The sequence below is a fragment of the Bombus vancouverensis genome, chromosome 3 (assembly GCF_051014615.1).
Source record: "Bombus vancouverensis nearcticus chromosome 3, iyBomVanc1_principal, whole genome shotgun sequence".
Lineage (NCBI taxonomy): Eukaryota > Metazoa > Arthropoda > Insecta > Hymenoptera > Apidae > Bombus > Bombus vancouverensis.
This window is the reverse complement of record NC_134913.1, coordinates 19,776,792-19,799,810: the sequence shown is the minus strand read 5'-3', so window position 1 is coordinate 19,799,810 and position 23,019 is coordinate 19,776,792. Positions and strand designations below refer to the sequence as shown.

The following is a 23,019-nucleotide window of genomic DNA, read 5'->3' as shown; positions in this document are numbered from 1 at the left end:
GCCTTAAGGGAACGTTTACTCTACGTGCCCTGATTCCAATACGTATGTATCGACACGATAGGGAATACACCGTGTAATTTCAGGCTGATCCTGATCGTTTTTTAAGTCGAAATTTTCATCGCGTCGTGCATTTTCTCTTTTTTTTTTTTTTTTGGACGTTACATAAAAACCAGCCGACGAAAAGTATATTCGAGCGTTGCGCAATGTTAGAACTCTCGAAGGAGCAACTTACATTCTCGATTTTCTCGTCAAGCATCTTGAAGAAGTCGAGTTGGCTGGTGGATATCTCTCTGTAAAGTTGAAAAATGATTAATTCGTAAGTTATTCCGCGGTCATTTTAAAACGATACTATATATGTTTCGTTTGTAGCGACAATTTAGCAAGTACATGAATAATATATTACGCGATCGACAGAAATTGGAGTATATACGGGCGAATCTATCGAAACGTACGCTTGTTGCAACAGAGGACCGCTCCCAGGTGCGTTCGGCTTCTTCTTGGCTTGGCTCTTGACCTCGCCAGAACCATTTTGTTCCTCGTTTCTGTTCACCTCGACCCCATTGTTATTCGTTTTGTTGTTCTTCGTGCTACCGTTACCATTTTTCTGTTCCACAGATGCAGAACCTGCAACATGCGAATCGTAAAAACGATAAACTTCAAATTCACAAAGACCCTGAAACCTAACGTAACGTAGTATAAGTTTGAAAAATCTCGTTACGATCGCAATTCTTATCTTCTCTAACGCAAGCAAAATTCAGAAAAAAAGCAGCGAATTATCAACTCTGTTACCATATGCTCAAAGAATCGCCGACATAGCGATAACGAAAAGTCGCCGATATAAACTTCGCCTCGGAGTTTCTATTTTTCTTTTCCACTCCGGAGAAAATCGTAAACGTCAGACTGTTAACCCTCTGCAGAACCATCAAAGCCGCCTGTAACTTTCGTTTCTCTTTAGTTGTTTAACGCGCGTGGAAGGAAGCCTTTTGTCAAAATGAACAGGCTCTTATTGAGAACACTTCGACCATAATATAACTTATGCGTAGCATAACGTACGTTAGAAATTCTGTTTGAAACGGTAGTCGCGTCGTGTCTGCTATCCGATTCCATCGAATAGCTCGTGTCATCTGTTCGGGGCATCGCGGTAAAAGCAGGCGAGAAACTAGCCACGTATTCGATGCGAAACGATAGAAACGATAGAGGAGAGAAGCCGTCTGTTAAACACGCGAGGGCGAAATTATCGTTTAAAGTGCGAGTCGAAGGAACCGTATCGAGCCGCTTGCCGTGCCTTTTTCTACCGCGAACAAGCGCGTAAGAACGTAGAGAAAGGAAACGAAGGGAAGGAAAAGGAAATGCTAGAAAAAGCAGAAGGAGAGATGGAATGTCGCGTAATGGGCCAATAATGGAGAGAAACCAGTGCCAAATGAAAACGGTACGACGCTAAAGCGAGACTATTTCTCGAATCTACGCAGAGCGGGGCGTTGAAAAAGAAACGACATGAAACGCATATAAAAGATGCGAACGAAGTGCAAGGGTCAAGATTGCGCTCGTAAACACGTTTAATCTTATCTCGGGCAGGCTTGACACTCTTAAGGGCTGTCGCGATTGGGAATCGGTCCAAACGGAATATTCGATTAAAATAGACCTGGCCGTCAGTTATAAATGAACAGCTGAAAAGTAAGTGACGCGCATCAACCCGTTACGCCTCTCGGTGCGGCTTTCAGCGACACACATACGTATATGGGGAGGCAGCGCGATACATTCACGAATTACGTTTCAATAACGGAGTGGTAACAGCTTTTCGAAGCTTGGCTGGAAAGCTTGAAAAATGGAACGCGGTTAATTAGAAAATTACTGCTCCAGACCGTTAGATCGTCCGACGCTTCGTTACCGCGTAATTTGTCGGAAGACAAATAGTTTGTACAATTAGAGTTCACGCAATGGGAGGCCGCGTTTAGGTAAACGAATTCATGCGCCAGAAGTTTATTTGATTCAACACCGACTAAAATTTCGTTCAAATAAATGGAGTCTCGTTCGATGCCTCTCTCGTTGCGAGTCTGTCGATAACTCGACGCGAACCATCAAATTTGGTTCGCGTTAAGCTTTCCGAGTAAATTAACTGGTTCCAGGCATCCCGCTCAATTAACCGCGCATTATCGTATAAACGACAGAACAGCGAGCATCGATCCGCGGAAACTTGACCTTAGAGTGGCAGCCTCGGTGTACTAAATATCTCGTGTACTCGGCATAACATGCGAGTTACTCAACGCGCGTAGATAAAACAACGAAAACAAGGCGAGATAAGGCTATTGGCGCCAAGGAGCGAGTTCGGCGCCGATCTATCCGACAAAAAGAGATTCTTCGTATTATTATTATAGCGAGCCGATTGTACGAACGCTCTCGTCGACATTGAATTCGACGATCGACGGAGAAGCGCCAAATGTCTGCTCTCCGGAACTCGATCGACCATCGGCGAATCGGGGCGAGTTTCGACCCGGTTTAGCGGCGATCGTTATTTTGAATTGTAAAGCGAGTATCGTAAGCGGAAACGGATGACGGATCGTCTCGCGAAGGCGATCGGCACGCACACGCACGCGCGCTTGCACATGTGGTCCATTCATTGGCACGCGAGGCGACCAGAGACGGGGCGCGAAACAGAGCAAAAGGAGAATGAACTCGGATTACAATGAAACGCAAATAAACCCGAGACACGCAGAGAGCCACGGACGAGCAGTGGCGCTCTCTTTGCACGTGTGTAGGTCAGTAGGTGGGTCCTCGGCTGACTGCGCTCGCCGTTATCGTCGTCATCGTCAGGCTGAAAGCACGCGCCTATCGCGATTATCCGATCGCATATTCGACGGTTGTTTCGCGATACTTTGACGATACCCACGCGTCAACCTCTACGACCCATCCATGTGTTCACCCGTGTACCACCTTTGACTCTTTACCCGTGATATTCTCTAAGAAAGAAAGGTGCTCACCGTGTGCGACGATGCAAACAATTATACGAGAGATACGTACAACAGCGTCAGGTTTTTTAAACGATCCGATTCTCCTGAATTATCAGAGAAGCGTGAAAATTTTATAACGCAAAACGGTGCTCGTTGCAAGAATTACGAAAAGATTTAGAATTATCGATCAACTTCTTAACGCACGAATTTCCCTCGATTTATTAGCGGCGGTCTAACTAGATTTTTACAATGGCGCGCGCTCTAAACGGATACGCTATATATCTTGCATAAATAGATTTAGTATCTATACGAGATATCGAAATAGTCGACTAAATTGTAACTTATGGCGGTGTATGATCGTATTTTGCATACGTAGCGTCAGCGAACACTTGAAATTAACTTGACCAGCTTAGGTAGTTTGTAAAAAATCGTATGCATCTGCGAAATATAAAGACCTCTGCCGCTTCGAATCGTCTCGAACGTCGTTTATTATTCTTTCCACAATGTATACATACTCAGCGAGTCTTGAAATACGTGGAGGAAATTTTGCCAAAGGATATCGCTCGAGAGAGGTGGTTGGTTGAACCTTGACGGTTCAATGAATTTCGGCTTGTGCAGGTTCCTCGCTCCAAATATAGAAGACCGTGGTATCAGTTAATTTCGACTAACAAGTGGTCAGCGAAGAGCCGAGGTTAGCTACCGATACAAATTCGTATCCTGTTTTAAGATAGCAGCGACGAGGGGCATCTATTGGACGATAGAGTGAAAATCGACGCAGCTGGGCTCGAAGCGTTCTTCTCTCGCGGATTAAACGAAACTCCGTGAAACCACGGGAGTGACTGCTATCGAGAAATAGGAAACCGACGAAGGGAAAACAACGAGAGGAGGAAAACTGTCGGCTGGTTGTTTGCGATCGAACCCCGCCTATTACACGATTCGCGCTGCGTGCGAATTTTGTTTCGTTCCTCGTTGGCCGAAGCCTCGCGGCACGAACACGAAAGAACGTCGCACGATGGAAATTGCTGTGCGTTCGAGCATCGAAATATCTTTCTAGCCAACGTTCGAATTACATGAAACCGGACGATAAGAAATTTATGGCGGATAAATTCGAACACGTGACGAACGCGTGTACGCGTTAACCCGTCGATTTGTTGTTCGTCGTTGGTATTACCATAAATCTTCGTTATACGATCGTGCTACCACATAATCCTGTTAAAGCTTTAATACCATTATCTAACCTCGTGTGATCTGTTTACTTACTTGTTACGCGTGTAACGCTCATGCTTCCGAGAACCCATACAGGGAATAAGAGAATCCTAAATCTAAAAAGCGTATTTTCCAGCGACCGTAGACATCGCTGGTTACGATGCCGTGCCTCGTACGTAATTGCGGCTCGCGATGTTGGAAGCCTCGTCGAACGAACCAAGAGGCTTTTCTAGGAATGTACATAGCTCGCGATCGAATACACGTGACGCTTCGTCGATAAGGATGTCGGTTACGACTTCGCGTTCGTCCGTAGAATTATCGATCCTACGCTGAATTCCTGCGACGATAATCCTGAACGTCGCGACGATATCGCAAAAATAACTCGACTCGTTAACCTTGCGGAGATCATGATTACAGATACATCGCAAAACCTTGTTATAAAAGTTTCCGAACGAGCGCAGCGTAAAGCTTGTTTTGACGGAGAACTGTCCTCGCGTACATCTTGGATATGATTTCTATGAATGCGAGACGTTTCGATATCTCGGTCAGAGAACGAAAGAGAAAGAGAGAGAGAGAGAGAGAGAGAGATCGACGAGAATACGACGACGATCTATCAGGAATTTCTTACGACCGCAACCTGCGCAGGATAAAAAGTCAGATTCCTTTCGAGTAAAAGAGATTCGTCTGCAGTTCGCGAGAATGGCCGTTTAATTTCAAACGCTTAAATATAGCAGAATCAATATGCTAGAGAAAAATATGCGAAGCTAAAAATAGAGTTAGAACGTATCTCGCGAGAAAGCTTCGAATAATCCCACGATGAAATCGTATTTGCATTTGCGAGTTGGAAAGGCCGAGAAACCGGTCGGTTGCTAGGATTCAACGACGTCTGTAGACGCATCGGGAATATTTCAAACGTCCCGGCCGGGTGACGGTAACAAAAAATCAATCGACGGCAACGACTTTCATTCATTCGGTTCGAATCCGAGTGGAGTTCGGGTTTCGAGCTGGCACCGTGCCGAAGGTCGACGTACGTCCGATCAGGCGGAGCAAAATTCTAAAATTCCATAAAACGCCCCCGCGGCACCGAGTCCAAGCGGCAATTTGGTAGAGAGACGTGCGAAAAGTGAAAATAAATCCATGACGCGAGAACGAGCGTCGAACGGTCGTTCTCTCGCGACCATCGCTCTTTTCACCTGTCCTATCTACCTGCGTTACTCTTAATCTTCGAATCGCCGCGATAGAATGTCGCATCACGCGTACGTTCCGAGAATTCGCGTTGGCGTTTCCTTTGGTTTCTTTCGTAGAGCGTTCCGTACGATTGGGAAATTTTGTGACTCTGATAGAAATTTCGACGCTGTTCGCGTCAAAGCGCGAGTAACTGGGCTATTACTCCGTACAGAGACAAGGAAATATTCTTTGTTCGATTCGATTGTCGATAAGGAGTTCGTGACCTATAGCAGCGGAAACGATGATTATTATCGTTCGAACGACCGAAAATCTCTCATTCGTCTTCTTGTCGGCTTTATCACGCGAAAAGCGCGCATAGCGTGCACGTTCGATAGACATACGTAGACCGCAGGGCGATGACATTAGATCGTAGGATTCATCGCGATAAATCGTGCAGCTTCGCGTGACCCGACAATTATAAAATTTATGAAAACTCCAGAGAAACGTGCGCGTTGGCCAGGTATACGCGTTTGATATTTCGGTCGCGACTCGCTGCATTCGCTTGGCGATGTTCGCGAAATTTCGCCGTACGATCATTAAGAAACTCGCCAAGTTTGCCTTGTAAATCTTTATCCTTTGAGAATATCAAGAAGATACCTGTAACACGGTTTATTTCCAACGCGACCTCGCGTTCTTCGTGCCATTTGCATTACCTTTTTTTTATCCCCGCGATACACGTCTAAAAACCACGTCTGTGAAATAAAGATCTCGTTATAAATCTTGAGTCAAGTTGTTGTAAAACCATCGATGAAATAAATTAAAGCGTAAGACGTCTTTGTGTCTTGGCCGAGAGAATAGGAGCGTCGAAGACGTTATTTTACCAAAGATACGCGTCCTTGAAAAGCGTACGATAAAGAGCGACCAAGAAAGACCGGAAATCACCGGAGATCAAAGACCTCGGCAACGGACGAACTTTATAATAGGTCTCGTAATTCACCGATTACCTTGTCGACGTAAGAAACGAGGCTTATCGTGAATTCCAGCGATCGGCGTCATCTCTTTCCTCAGCGTCGCGAGTGGTTTCTGTAGCACGATAAATATGTCGAGGACACGAACGCGACGCGACGTGGCGCGCAAAGTCGACCAGTCGTGGAATCTGGTCGACGTGAAAAGCAAAAAGATCGTAATACGGATTGATAACAGACTCGTTATACACGTGCTCGGAACGTCTGGCCTCTGCATCTTAGCCAAATTCGATTCTCGACGTTACTACGATACTTTGAATCTTCGAAAGATATTTAAACCGCTAGAATTTTTTCTCTCCTTTTTGCCGGATAATTGGACTCGAAACCTTACGGTGTCGCGAACGCGTACAATTTGACGAAGATCTTATTTTCCGCGCTATCATAAAATTTAGCTTTCACTTCTCTAAGAAACGCTTATGTACGAAACCAATGGAATTTTTCGGATAGTCAAAGTTTCAGTTTTGCGATAGCCTGAATGCATAAATTTCACGCATCCTTCGATGTATGCAAGATTTAGCGTGCGAAGTCGAGCAGAGAATATTTCAGGTTTAATCAACAAACAACGTAATATATACGGATCGTCGTAAAATATGCTATACGCAAACGAACTCTATCCTGTCCATAAAAGTAGGGGCGCCGGAAAGTTCAGCTGGCACTTACGCGCGTTCAGCCAAGCTGCTTCTTAAACGCGGCGTTCACTTTTACAGACGACTCTTCCAACCAGTAAGAACGATAGAAAGAAGAAAAGGAGTACAGGAACGTTTTTAATCGAGTTGCTTAAGAGCTGATTAATCGGTTGTTAACGCAATCGAAACGGGTTACGACTATCAGTAACGTAGATTTTCAGAATCGAACGCAACACCCACGAGCGATGCGATTGGATAAGCCAGCGATAATAGAAATTCAAGTTGCGTGATTTATCTCTTCTACCAGAGTTCTAAACGCCTGTACAGCCGATGTAGCTTTGTCGCGAAGGCTATTTCTAAGTCTTTCAGATACTATTAGGTTGTCCGAAAGGTGTCTTTCTCTTACAGACGCGTCTCTTACAACGACGCATCCTTATACAAACATGAAACCCAATCTGTCCAACGTTGTAATCTTTATCTTGATAGAACAAAATGGATGTTTCGACCGTTTGCGGAGAGACGCGATCGCGAGGGAGCGCGTCAACGGGAGTCGTAAATTCCCGTTGCGATTAGAAAATCGACGCCACGAACTGATCGATCCCCTATTTCGGTTAGGATAATAGAGGCGGTTGAATCGAATATACACTGAGTTAACAGGTTATTAATTACAGTTTATTCCAATAACTCGTAGACTAGATAGATATTAGTCAATGAAAGTAATTAAGATCTTGATTGATAGACAAAGTTACTGTGCAGAGCAGGCAACGTAAGTTTGTATGGTGACGGGTCAAAAAATGTAGAACAGCTAAATTTCAGTGAAGATGATGCTGCGGAGGGAAACTTGCGATGGGTGGGTCCAAGGACACGAGATAAGCTGATTCGTTAAGGACAAGTTAGGGAAATACCATAGACTTCGCTGTCAATTGGTCGATTTACCAGGTTGGTGGGTGAGGAAAGGGTGCTAATCACCCGCGAGGGAAAGTTGCTAGTGGGAAGTACCGTACGTGAGAAAACCCAGATTTTCCGTATCTTTCCGGAGTAGACAATAAATTTCGAAAACAATTCGAGTCAAAAGATATTTGTTCGGTCTGAAGAACCTTAACTAGAAAATTCCTGGGATTTATCGTGGGTCCTTGAGACTATTGAGGGTACACAATAGGAGAATGTAGATATCTGACTGTCATGTTGCCCGTGGCCCTGGTTTGTGTAGGGAGTCATCGGACGTAACAATGGATTATACGTAATTGGATAAAATTATATAAAACGAAAAACATTGTGCATCAATTATTTCCTTATAAAACGAAAGAAACATTTCGGACGACGGCGATAAAGTGCACGCGTACCGAGCGAAAATTCAAAGTCGATTTTCTCGAAAACAAAGCCTCGAACGAAAAATTTTTATTCTATATTTTCGACTTCTTTTTTCGCGTAGAATCATCCCCTTTCCGCTTGTACCACCAGTTACCAACCACCCTGTGTAAAACAGATTTTTATGGTAATCTCTAAAGATCAGATCTCTATGTATTAGGTCGTCCGAAATGTTTCTTTCGTTTTATAAGGAAATAATGGATGCACGATATTTTTCGTTTTATATTATTTTATCCAATTGTACCACCAGTTACCAACCACCCTGTATATATTATATATACAGTGTTTCGTATAACAGGCGTAATATATTCATAAAAGATTCCTATTAGCGTTCGAATATGTCCCTGAACCACTGTATACGTATATACGTATTTCGAAGTAGAATGGATAAATTAAAGCAACGATAGACGATCGAGTCTGTTTACGGATTGCAGATTCTGACGATAAAGATCGTCTTTGTATCAGGCTGGATAGAATCGGGCGAGTGATCAAAGGGGAAGTTAGCTCGTTAAAAACGTTCGCTAGCACGGATCCAACGATCCTGCCTTGTAATTAGTTGATAAAAGAAATAACACGACGAACGGAACCACGTTGGCTCGCGAGGAACTGTGTCACAAGTGTACAAGGAATATACGACGTGTACACAGTCACGTAGTTGGAAGCGAACGCGCATCGTGCGCCGAGCGTACATTAGGTAACGAGGCTTCGTCGTGGAAAATCTCACTACCGTTCGTTGCACGTTCAATATAAAAAAAAAAGACGAGAAAGACGAGATACCTTTATCTTTATCCTCTAACACGCTGTATTTAATCGAGCGGTTACTAAAGTTCTCGTACACTTCTCGTTGCAGTGTCGAAACGTCGACGAATTAATAGCGTAAGGTTAAAACGTTAAACGAAATGAAACGAAACGTCAAACAGGCAGAAATTAATTAACGCGAAACAAAAAATTCCATCGCCTTTGAAAAACTCGAAACGTTTATTCCACAAATAGGAGAGGTCGTGGCGTTTCGATGCCGCCAGAACGTGGAATTCGAATTATGCGCGCGATACATATGAAACGCGAATCACGGACACGATGTGCAGCGTTCGATGTTGAATCACGACGACGAAGAACTGGTAGGGACAAGGTGGAGCGCCGTAAAGAACGTCGATTTTAGCAGTTCCGTCAAGAAAACGAACACGATGTTGGCGTCGACTGGAATCACCTATATTTAGTGTCGGACAGAGTGTTGACGCACGTAACTTTACGTCACGTTTTCTGTGTACCGTGTGTTCCGACACATGACTGCTTAAATATATTTACACGTAAGGTCGCGAGACCGTTCCTAATGATATAGTAACTACGTGGTCATCGGCTACTACCGAGAGCGTGGCCCACTTTGTGGCTATCGGGCTTCTCGATAAATTTAGGAACGACGCGCAACCTAGACGCGGATGCGTAATATTCTTGCGTCGATATTACATCGCGCGTATTTCCTACTATGCTTTAATACGGCTTTTTATCGACTATTTTCTCGCGAACGTATCGCAGATGTTACGAAATCTGCTGGAATAACGCGCAAACAGTTTCAGGGAAGCGTATGGGTTGATGGAGGGTTAAAATAAAAAAGGGGCACGGGGGTTAGGTTACCTTAACTCGAAGCTAAATGGGACGTCACGACATTCCATTCGATGGAAGAACACCTTCGGCGACTAATCGTTAAACTAGCCGAGCCAGAAATATGAAAATTAAACGGGAGGAGCGAACTGGATAATTCCAGTTATAAAATGGATAATCCGAAAGTTCGAATCAGACGGAGTAACTTGTATCGTTGCTCCGAAGCAACGCACTTGTAAAACTTATAATTGATCCAAGTGCCCTTCGGAAAGTTTCCCTGCTATTCGTCGAGATCAAACGAATGTTTTCTCGATTCATCGATGTTAGAGTAAGGAGAGGCGATTGGGGTTAAGAGGAAACGAGACGGACGAAGAGGAGAAGAAGGAAGAGGAGACGAGGATGCATTGCGTAAAAACGCTCCGTTTCCACGAGGTCGTATAAACATCGTCAAATTGAACTAAACTCTAACACCAGACATGCGTCTGCCTTTGCCATTAGTACCATCGCGCCAATGTATTTTAGATTTGCTGAAACTTCTAGGATTCTCTGCTGCACGCATGTAACGAAATAAAAGTCCAGGCTTCTCTCAGAGGCGAGAGGTTTGCGATTAAAAGTCGAATAAATCGAACGTGATCGAAAGTTAGACTCGTCCTTCATCGACGTAACGAAATAGCCCATCGATCGATTCAGGTTACGAACGAATTGCTAGCCAAAATTCGGTTAACAATCGTTGAAGATTCCTAGGGTTACGCGGTTTAACGAGTATCGGGAAGTGGGCAATTGATTTTCGAACAAGTAGAAGTACCTTAATTTTTCTCCCGAAATACTCCGTTCCCGATCTGGCTCGTTTTGCAAAAGTTAGCGGCGGGACATTTGTCCCAGTTCGGTCTTTCATTTCCTTTCGAACAGCTCCGCATGCGGGATCACGAGAAAACGCGGCTGAGGTATTGGCAATCGATTGGTAATTATTCTTCGCGTCCGGTTCCATTACGGTTCTACGATAGACGTTCCAGTACAATGTCTTTTGAATAATCATCGAATAAAGGGGAATCAAAATCCTACAGCTTCGGTACGTTAAGAAAGAAGAGCAGCAAAATAATTTGAAAAGAATTTCCTAAGTTAAGGAACAGACAGTAGGGGCAAAGAGAAAAGTCATCGAATATCGACCTATCTACGATTACGAATCTTCGAAATATCCGACGAAAACGTAATCTGCTATTTTAGAAGATTAGGAGGTAGCGTAATCAAAGCGACGGGAAATCGATTAATCCGATTATCGATTCCGATGGAAAGTAATCGTGTCTAAATTCGCGCGTTTCTCTGCTATTTTACAGCAAGGTCGAGCGATCGAATCGTACTGGCAAGAAGGAAGAGCTTTTCCGACAGTATCCACGCGTTCCAGTAAGCGTCGTAGTATAGCTACGTAGAACTGTTGCTTCGTAGCCAAGGTCGAATATTCGTCGGGGAAATGATCGATTAAACCCTTGATCCACGGACGCCAGATAAACGTAAGTTTTTCCATGAAATGACAGACGATGCGTAAGGAAAGAGAAAAGATAGGAAACGATGCTATGCGATAACACAGGTGATAACGAAAGAAACGTCCTATTTTTTTTTTTAATCGATCGATAAATGGCGTCCGTGAAACGTTCGACCGTTTCAAAAATATTGGGTAAATATTCCCAAGTCCTACAAAACGAATCTACCACGCTATATCACGTTGAATCAGTTTCTAATAATAATATCGTTCAAATGCCAGAAACCGGAGTAAGACTTTTATTTAGCGTGCAACTTTCGAAACGTCGATCAACGTGTTCCAAGCGATTCCAATTACTTTCGTTCGATGTATAATGCACTTTTCTCGGCGATAATTTTTTCAACGAGCGACCGATAAACGAACTTGGAGAAAACGCTCGATTGTTTCGCGGAGAAACGAGCTCGTTCCACGAGGACCACTTTCGCAGCGTTCTCCTCGATTCGCCGAGGCTCCAGCTCGCTTCCTTTCACCCCTCGCGAATGCAGAACTAGCCGAAAGATCAATTGTCCGCTTTGAAATAAATCGGTCGTTGAAACGCGCATTGCGCTACGCCCTTATCGACAGCGAGGGAAACAAAGATGCCGAGAGAGGATGTAGAGGGAGAGAAAGGAAGAAAGCAGCAATAAAGGACGACGATTCTTTTCACCGTGGCTATGGGAAACGATTAACAAAGTTAATAATATAACATCGATGAAAGGCGTCGCTTTGAGCGGTCTCAGGACGGACCAAGCTCGCTGGTGCACGACAAACTTGCACGTAATCAACCAGAGGCGTAATTAACTGCGACGCAATTAGTTCACCTTCGACGCGATGTGCACCCGCTATTTCATCGATTCTCTCTCTCTCTCTCTCTCTCTCTTTCTCTCTCGAGTTGATCGATGCATTACCGAATTCTATTTAGAAGAAACATCAAAGATACTAGCGTTTCCTCGATTAATAAAATCGACCGCTGGTCGCGATAAGCGAGTCTCGAGCACTTTCGCTGGAACAGCCTTGGATCGTATCTTCTTTTATCTGAACGCTAAAAACCATCGATTAAGTGGAAATTGTTTTTGTACAAGATTCATGAGAACGAAACCGTGTCCTACGTGACGATGATTCGAACGACTAGAGTGGAACGAAGTAAGAAATTTACGTCTTTAGAAATGATTTAGAAGGATGCTGATTCTTCAGCATGAAGGTAAGATGACGAATTCGAGAGGCGAGAACATGGAAGGTCGATGATGTGGATCGTGGTGGCCTTGCCAAGTCTCGAGGACGTACCAACCGCGAACGGAAGTAAAATCGTCCGTAAAGAAGTAGAAAAGAACGGAAACTATATCTCAAGATTGCGACGGTAGATAATCTTTCGTCATGAAAGTTTCATAAAGTCAAAGAGCAGAGGATACAGGTATAAACGTAAATCGAATTACGTTCACGATGTTGCCGTAAATCGCAAAACCACCACGGCGCTTGGCCTTGCTTCGTGACCCAAATTCCCGCAGCAACTTCAGCCTAGAAGCCGCGCATGAAAAAAAATAATCCCAGTGAGAAATGACAGAAACCTGTTGGGCTATTGCCGGAAGACGGCTATTGCCCACGAACGATTAACGTAATATAGAAACACGATGGAAGAAGCACGCGAGCGTAAATGTGACAGCGACGCATTTATCTTGCATCCGCTAGGGAGGAAGGATGATACGGAATCGCAAAAATTGCCAGTAAAAACAAGATAAGAAAAGAGATCGAATCTCCGATGATCTTTTCCGATAATTAAGATATTCATTACGAGTCTTACCAATTCCTATTGCGTACCGGTATGTAATTATTTCAACGCTGAAATTTCGCGAGCAATAAATATATATCTCGTAAGAACAACGCTAATTTCGTGACATTATCGCAATTCGTCTTTGCTCGCAATCCCAAGATAACGCGTGCAATTAGTCAGTGTAATTTTATACGTGTTTGCTCGTCGTTAATTAGTTATATAACGACGATCGAGTGTTTCGTCGAATTGCAGCCGCATTTTTTTTTCTTCCTCTATTTCTTTTTGGAAATTTCCACGCGGACACGGCCTTCGTAATCGCATATTCCTAATTACGATTCGATACAACAACCTGAAAGCCCGAGGACGAAGAAAGCATCGGTATTGACGATAAAAACGCAAATACAGCGAGCGATCTACCCTTTTATCTGGAAATCACGATACTCTACGATACTCGGACCAGAAGATAATCGAATGGATGGAAGAAGAAGCAAAAAATGGAGATGCAAAGCGAAAGGATTTAATTCGATTTGCCCGTTAGGCAGATTCTTTGTGACGACAGGTCACTCGGTAGATATCTGGAATATATTTCCGCGATGGCTAAACCTTCCTGTCGAGAACAACGAGCTATTGACCCACGTATTATTCGCTGTGTGGGTGTCGTGTGCCATAATTCGGTGGGATTGACCTGCGCTTAACAGATTCATACTGTGCGTGTACTTAAACGCACGCATAAGATGCCGCAGGTAAATTGAATTTTATTCGGAAGCTTTACCCTGAACGTTTAACTTATATCTTCCAATCCTTTGCGTTTTCATACCTTGCCAGTTATCGTGTACTTCGTATTGTCACAGTTTAACGCTAAACCTACCGACACTTAGCGTATACCTGTTCCTACCGTGTGCGGTCAAAATGACCGGTGATTAAAGAAATAATAGTTTTTACGATTTAACATAGATAATGGTTAATTCATAATTAAATGTATATAAAATAATGAAATAAAATATCGTTCAAATTTACTTTCGTTTAATTTCAATTATACACTCGAATAGAATTACACTTTTATTTATATAGAGGTATATCTTATTCAACTTCGCGGCATTTTTTTACAAATTATCTTATTGTCAAATGTACATTCGTCGCACAAGTATTTGCCGCACCTTAAACAAATTTTAGTAATTTTGTAACGTTTACAATTTTCTACTTGACAGGTTTTTTTGTAGTAATAAATCTGAACCTGTTGATAGTTCTATTGCATGGTTTTTCCCGCGATTCTATATATAAAAGTAATGTATGCACCAGGTTTATGACAGTTTTGTGAATTCTCTGTAAATTGGCCCCATACTGTAGATACCATTGGAAATTTATTGGCTCGTAAACGTTGGCTTCTTTCGCTCTTCTTACAAAGCAGTATAAACCTCATAATTTCAACAAAGTCATTCCTGCTCATCGTTTTTGGAAAAAACAGCAGGTCTCCAAAGTTTATTCCACAAATTTTTTGCCTGATATGCACCGCGGACATAGCAGAGCAATAAATGCATCTAGTTTTGTTGCATCTAGCTCGCTCTTAGTTTCCAATACTCTAAATGCTTCTTCTTCCGTATATTTTATCGTATAATCCCTTGTACGGTGATCAATGATAAGACAAAATGCTGTCTTTACTTGTCCTTTATGCCGTTAAACATATCCGTAAAAATATTATGAACCGATGCCTTGCCAGATTTGGGACTTGCATCTATTTCTCTCCAAACTGTCCCATCGGACCCAGTTTCGATACGTTGTTTCTCTACATCAGTCTCGCCCTTTGCTGTCAACGATAATTTCTTTTCTTTTTGTCCTTGCGTAAACGCTTATTTATAATATTCAACTCCGATTCGGTTGTAAATAACTCCTCGTGTGTTTCCATGCTGTTTTCAATTGCTCAAGTTTCTTGCTCATCGCACACTGAACGGTCTTCCTCTATGTCCGTTATTTTTTTTTTTATAATTTTTTTTTGAAGTCTTGACATTTCGAGGTTAAATATTCATCACAGAACAATACCATGTACGGAATACAAAATTATTGTCAAATTTGATGTGCTTTACTTTTCCCTTCATAACAAATTTGCACAAAACGCTCCGAGATGCCTTCCGTCTGAGTTTTAGAGATAACAAGTTTAGATCTCGACTAACTGACTAACAAACTGAGATGCATTCTAGTCGAAAGGACAATAGCAAGTAAGAATATGATCTGTGACGGCGATATTTATACGAAAATGTTGACGAGTATTCGCCGTTTTCCACCACCGGTTACTCGAGGGTGGAGTTGAGAAAGCTTTTCCCGGGTTTTATCGCAATGAGCAATAATCCTAAGAAACTTCTCGATTTTTAAAATGTCTGTAACAATGGACCGTAAAAAATGTTAAATTTTATGGCGATTCGTCTGAGTTGATACGTCTTGACAACTGATGGCTATCTTGATCGAGGGATGGATAGTTTTATGACAAGATTACGAGTGTAACAGCTGTTATTATTTGCTATTACCGATTTTGTTTGTCATTTGACTTTGAGACAGCCTTTTCTTTGTACCGATTGCATTTACTTTAAGAATAACCAAAATATTTTGTCGGGCGGTCAAACTGACCGCTCACGGTAAACAAGACAGAGTACCAATTTTTCTCAGAAAATAAAAGAGCAAACTAAGAGTAAATACCGAAAAATATGTCGGGTTTACATTAGAATTAGAGTTAGGGGCGTGAAACGAATCTTCGTTCGGACTACACGTTGTCGTTATGCAATAGAGAAGACATTGACTAGTGCAAATACGGTTATTATAGAATTGGACAAGTAACCGTGGTAATTAGACACTCGAGAAACTAATGACAATGATCCTAGGTTCAATAACGAATCCGCGGTCAACGGGATGATAGATGAACATGCTCGCAATATCTAAGTCGGACTCTTTGTTAAAACGTGGAATATCCACCGAGCGTACAGACACAAAGTAACTCGCTAATACTACCTCACGAAAGAGAATGACTTTCCGTCGCGATGATGCTGCGGAGGAAAACTATGATGGGGTGTGTCTAAGGGCACGAGATCATCGGGATTCGTCGAGGATACCCTTCGTTCGGAAGGCGAGGGAAATTGACGTTGCTGCTAATTGGTCAATCTCCATATCGGTGGTTAGAAAAAGATGCTAGCCGCCCTCGAGGGAAAGTTGCTAGTGGGAGACGCCGTTCGTTGAAAAATAGGTCTCTCCTGTCTTCCCGTAGTTGGGACAAAGACTGTTTGTCCGTTTGAAGGACTTTAGGTAATTAAATCTTAGTGTTTATAACGTCCCTCGGGCTAGCTGATCACGTACTATGGAGACGCGTCGGCGTTTGGTAACCATCGTACCCGAAGAATAGGATCTGCGTGTGGCGAGTCACGGGATAGAAACCGTTGGAACGTTTACTGTGCCTCTACAAATATTTCTTTTAAGGAGAGCTATAGAATTACTCCGTATCTTTGTTAGACAAAGCGTCCATCCCGTGACCGCGGCTACGTTCGGCGACTGGCTGTCCAACGACCAAAGCTCGTTATCACGAATCTCAAACGAATACAATCGGATCGAAAGACGACAATTGTTTAATTACGCCTATGATAGAATGTAGATTACGGTGTTAGGGGATTAGCCCGAAGTTCCAAAGGGGAGGCTTCCATGTCCTTTCCTCTCCGACAAATATATTGCACGCATGTTTTAGGAAAGGTCGGAAATTACGATGCGATATGATAAAGTTTAAATGTGGTTAAATTTGTGTAGAAGTTGGAGGGCGGTCGATTTGACCGCCGCTGGCAGGTTTAGCGTTAACCGAGTTATATGGAAAGGAAGGAAAACCAAATTGGAAGAACGTAATCTTCCACATGAGATATACAAAATTGGTCGTTAATATGTACATATGTATTGCGTATGCTTTTCCCTAGTGAAACGAAAAAACGTCAGTGTTTTATCAAGTTCGTGATACATTGCACGTTGCCTTTATGAATATTCTATTAGCGAGAAAAATAGCAACAATCTCGCGGAAACTAAACACGTCAGTTTTGATAAAAGCAATTCGAAGAAACGATTGGTCGTGTCGCGGAAGCGTCGCATTGGCCGACAAACGGAATACTGATTTTGGTATTCCATAAATACCTGTGGTCAATTTTCAACGATCGTTTACTAGGCAATATGGAATCGTTATCGCAGCAGGTATCGTGATTTGTTAAAGCGTTCCACGCGTTTCCATGCGCGCAGACGGATGTTAGGGCACGCGACGATTGCCAGCGACCCTGACGCGGCGAACCGATTTAACGATCGTTCGTCGTCGTAACGTCGAGTCGAGGTGAATCGAGTCGTAACCGATTCGTTGCTCCATGCACAATAGATCGTTTGGTTCGGTCGATCGGGCACATCGTCGACACCCGTAACACGGAATTCCAATAATAACGCGCCGTCCAATCGTCAGGAATGCGATTACTCAACGTTTCGGATCGCTCCGTAACACGTCGATGCTACGATGAATACTAATTTTTCGCGTGGTTTCACGTTCCTGCCCAATGTTCTTTATCATTGTCAAAGTTCACCTACAGGTATAGAAGAAATCGACCGACCGAGTGAATGTTTATTTGCTCGTTTACGAACGTCGGTTCTTTGGTGCGGCGGAAATTACGCGCCAGTGCCGGTTGTCAGACAGTCAACGTATCACCGACACCTCGGCGATACGTCAGAGATAGGAAGAAAGGTGAAAGAACCCGGTTCCCTTTCCCAATATCGTCGATAATTGCAGCAATTGTACCTTTAAACGGTCTACTAATTTTTTCACGTCGGAAGACACGATTATGGAGCTTCGTTATTTCCGTCGACGTTTAACCTGATTCCGTTCCCTTCGACATTAACCCTTTTATTTGCTGTCTTTATCCCTGTGTTATTATAATCCCGGATCAAGCGAATTGCATTACGAACCACGTAGGCTTCGGGTCTTCGGTAAGTAAATAATTGCAACAGCCACGATCGAACGATAAAGCTGAATAATAAGCGACGTGTTGCGTTTATTCGTCGGCTCTCGAAAGGGCTTGAAAAGCGACACGAATAAACGCGAGAAACGAAAAGAAAAGACGGTCGGTGTCGATACGTATAGCGGGCTGAATTTTAATATTCGAAAAAGTGGATGGGAAGGCCGATCCCTGCGAGCCGATATAATTAAATTGGCCAGCGGTAAACCGAACAAGGACGGGCATGCAAATGATCGATACGAAGCCGCGTCTTTTGATAATCTGATTCAGTAAAATCCTGCGTGAGAAGCTTATCCGGACACGCAGGAAGGCACGTGCCTTCTGTCTACAATTAGATTTGTCCCTCGGCAATGACGCGAAACAAAGTATCAACCGGCGTTAATTTTAGCCAATCGAATAGAGATAGTTCGTCCAGCTATTGAAAAATTTGCTAGACTTGCGATGTTTGTACAAATTCGTATCTTTACGAATACAACTAAAAAATTGGCGAGGGAATGAAAGATAACACAGTTTTACTATATTTTCACCTTTCTCTGGATATTTTACACAACCAAAACTTTGCATATCGTCTGCATTCTTTGTACTTAAATTTCCCATTAATGCATAAACATCCGCTCATCAGCGATCAATTCTCGAAACCTGTTAACATCGAAAGCCATCGATTTCGTTTCTAACAAATTTCTTAATTTCGTTACTCGGCCGTAACGTGACGTACAACGTATTTTTCGAAAAATAAACGAGTTTGCTTTGCGAGTTCGTTCGTCGTAGAAAGACATTTATCGCAAGCATCGCCTCGTCGTTTTTCCGCAGTTTTCGATCTACGAAATTGATCAGAATAGCTTGCGAGTGATTCAAACGATGCAACCTCATTAGCATGTGCGCAACCACGGATCCTCGGTGACGTATAAAGTACGCGCGAGTCATCCCGATGAATTTAATTAACGTCTCACACACACAGCGAGAATCGAAAATTAAATGCAACGTAACCTTCGTAAAAGATGCAAACGCGTAGACGATGACCGCGATCGTTGGTTATTCGCCCGCGAGAAATTCTACGCGCGCCGCTAAAAATATCAAGGAAATTCGATTCTTGATGGACGAACACGACCGACTTGATAGAAAATCGAACAGTGGGCCGCCACTAGTTGATTCACCCCGTATACATGTGCCGTTAATGCGTCTTGGCAGCAGACGGGGCCAAATATAGGACGGGACTTTCTATTCATTGTGACTGGCCGTCCTCGAACGAACGCGTGTACATTCCGCCTAAACATGACGTTCGGCCGAATCCTTGAATCGTACGGTGACTTAAACTTCTGAGAGACGCGTGAGAAGTCTCCTGGCGCCTAGACCACGCGGAACTGTACGGCAAAATTCAGTAAATCCCAGGAAAATTTGTACGAAACGAAACTTGTCCACAGTTTCATCCTATGTATTAGGTCGTCCGAAAAGTTTCTTTCGTTTTTGTTGAAGTGGTCACCACTTCTAAGAAAACTGTACATCTGGTCTTTTTAGTTTTCTCGAACACCGAAGCCATCGACAGCGTGTAGACAAAAGACTGCGACGAAGACAGACCATAAACGGTAGACAGGCGACGTTGTCTTCGGGGTTTTCAGTTATTGGGTAACACAGCTAGCGTGTGGATCTGGACCAGCTCAAATTGTATTCTTACTGATAATTACACTTCTATTTAAATGTATTTTCTACCTTACAATTTATCCACCAGTTTTCTCTGTTTACACATCGAATAACCTCAACAGGTTATGGGCCCAGGGCTGTAAATTGCAAGGCAGCAACGTGAAGTGAATAAATTGTTAAAGTGTTGTGCTTAGTAAAGTAAGGGATAGTGCTAAAATGGAATCAGCAAGTGCGAAGATCGAGATGTTACGTGGCGAAGAAAACTGGCTCCAGTGGCGTTTTGTTATGCGTACACTTTTGGAGGAAGAAGACAGACCATAAACAGTAGACAGGCGACGTTGGCTTCGGGGTTTTCAGTTATTGGGTAACACAGCTAGCGTGTGGATCTGGACCAGCTCAAATTGTATTCTTACTTATAATTACACTTCTATTTAAATGTATCTTCTACCTCACAATTTATCCACCAATTTTCTCTGTTTACACATCGAATAACCTCAACAGTTTTATAAGGAGATAATGGATGCACGACATTTTTCGTTTTATATTATTTTATCCAATCACGTACGATCCATTTTGTTTCGTCGAGATGAAGATCACAACGTTCGACAGATTAGATTTCATGTTTATACAGAGATGCGTTGTCGTAAAAGACGTGTCTGCAAAGAAAGACACTTTTCGAACAACCCAATATCATATGCTAAATATTCCAATCACTGCTTTGCTTTCAATATTTCGTATATCTTTGCATATCGTGTTTGCGAATTCTCAACTAAGCGGCGATCAGTCAGTTTGCAACCGATCGATTGATATCGCGAACCTTGAACGATATTAACGCTCAAGGTGGATGTAAATTAAAGATGCTGAGTAGTAGTATATTTGGGTTATGTATTTGCAAGTTAAATACAGAATACGGTGCGGTATAACACGAAGACTGTGGCGCTCTGACGAAGACTGTTGTAAGACTCTGTTAATACTGACCTCAAGAAGCTTCGCCCGGTCTTTATAGACTAACTTCCCTTTCCCGGCTTTTCCTTCTTACCGTGGATTTTATGGGATGGAAATCTATCATCTCGAACATTATACTTGCGTATTCTTGTGGCTGCGTATCCTCTGGTATTGCTAATTGATACCAGATTTTACTTTAAACCTGACCCAACACTTAGAGTGTTTCTTAGCCTCTTTCTAGGTAAGAAATTCGGATTTTGCCAAAAGATTGGCAGATGATCATAAACGGACGGCCACTCCAAGTGTCGAACATACCGTACGTTTTGAATTTCCAAATATTTCCAAATATCTACAGTCTGGTGATATATAATAAATCGTTCGTTCGAAGAATCTGAATAGAGTTACATTTCAACAGAGCAATCTGCGCGCTTCTAAGCTATTAAATTAAAACGCATCGCTAATTAAATACGAATGTTACGCGTCGTTGCCCGCTCCTATCGCTTCATCGGAAAAAATTTGTATCGCTCCTCCATCGAGCGCCTCGATTCCAAACGATAGGTATTCTAGAACAGAGAGAATAATCTATCGATTCGTTGGACTAAAACGCCTTAATCTCGGACTAGATGGTAACGTTAATGCGATCGTTCTCGATGGAAACTCGGTGGAATTGTGCCGGAGCGGAGAACCGAAAATGAGCCTTTTCGAGCACTTGGAATTGATCGAGTTATACCGGGTACCAGGCAGCACGTAAATCCAAGACTGAGGAAAGCGTGCGCTCATAGGGTACAAATTACTCTTGATTCAATTTCCCTGGATTCAATTTACTGGAGGACGCAGCTGCCTCAAGGTGAACGACTCGTGACGAAACCGCGAATCCATTGATTTCCAACGGAGCAACGACGACGTTGCCCACTCGGAGGTAGAGCAAAAGACGGAAGAAACGGCTAATTCCTCGGTGAATCGTGATATTCGTAGAGCTAGCGAAGTCTTCGACTTTATCTGTGGGAGGTCGAAATTGACCTCGATATCGCTATCTCTTCTCCATTCCTATTCTATTTTATCTCGCCACGGGGTACGTACATAATTCTTTTTTTTTGGGGCGTGCCGATAAGAATTCATCGATAGATCTCTCGTCGTATACATAGGAGCCCGTTATTATCGCGTACTCGCAGCAATATCGGCTGAAAACATAATACACGCGCGTATACACGCACAGCGTCATAAATAATGCATGAACCGCGTTAAAGATCGATCTGTTAACCACGGTGAACGGAAAACGCGTAAAAAAGAAGCTAAATGTTTATCAATATCCGATACCGCGTTTCTCTCTTTCCGACGAGTTGCGCGTTCCTTCAATGCATCCATTATATCCAACAACTATTCAGCTATGAGATTTCAGAGTGTGCATTCAATGCTTTCCGTTCATATTCAAATTCTCTCAACGTAAGCTATTCTGCTCTGTACGAGTCATCTTCGCCGTATGAAAAATTATTCACCGCTTCTTCCGTCAACTCACCCATACCGTTGTTCACGTAAATTTGAAAGATACATCATCTAGCGATATTATCGATATTTCGTGACTAACTTGGCAATCTTATACATATATCGTAGTTGATAAATATCGACGTTTATCGATACGGTAGTCTCTCCATAAGCTTCTTCGTACAGAGCTTCGAAGCTAACAACAAGTGCCATTAACGGCTAATACCGCGTCCTTTTAACTGCAACGGAGGAACAAATAGAGCAGCAACGGTCGCTAATCGACGGTCGAGGCAGCAACGATCAACGAAGGGAACAAATATTTTCAACGACGCAGGAAGAAAAGAGACACCTCGCCATCCAACCCAATCCAATGGTATCATACGGATACGAGCCGCGAGCTCGAATTACCGCGATGTAACTGGTTTCCGTGGAAATCGATACTCGGACGACGATTGATAGCGATTCCAGTATTCGGTCGGCTCTCTTTCTATATGAGTAAAATAAACGTTTGATATATGAGAGAAATAACGTTTTGGTCTCCGCAACATCTATTAAAACGCTAGGCAATTTCCGCGGAGAAACGTAATAGTCTAGGCGACGAGGAAACACGACCACGTGAAAAAAGAGAGAAATTCCTCTCTTTCTCTCTTTCGTCGTATCTAGGAGATCTGTTTGAGAAAACCGGAACAATCCGTTCGAGCGATAGACCGGTCTCTTTA

At 43.0% G+C, this 23,019-nt stretch overlaps 1 protein-coding gene across 3 annotated transcripts in view; it reads right to left on the bottom strand.

Moving 5' to 3' along the window:
* The window catches only part of tow (target of wingless), a 37,244-nt gene that overhangs the window by 3,424 nt on the left and 10,801 nt on the right, over positions 1–23,019 (bottom strand). For 2 of the 3 annotated variants that reach the window (XM_033328498.2, XM_033328499.2), the window contains 2 exons: positions 453–624; positions 233–290 (listed from right to left, as the gene is read on the bottom strand). In XM_033328498.2, the coding sequence (XP_033184389.1) occupies positions 233–290; positions 453–624 (230 nt within the window). Of the gene's footprint in view, positions 1–232; positions 291–452; positions 625–4,208; positions 4,246–23,019 lie in introns of those variants that run through there. The other variant, XM_076617319.1, reaches the window with a different exon arrangement.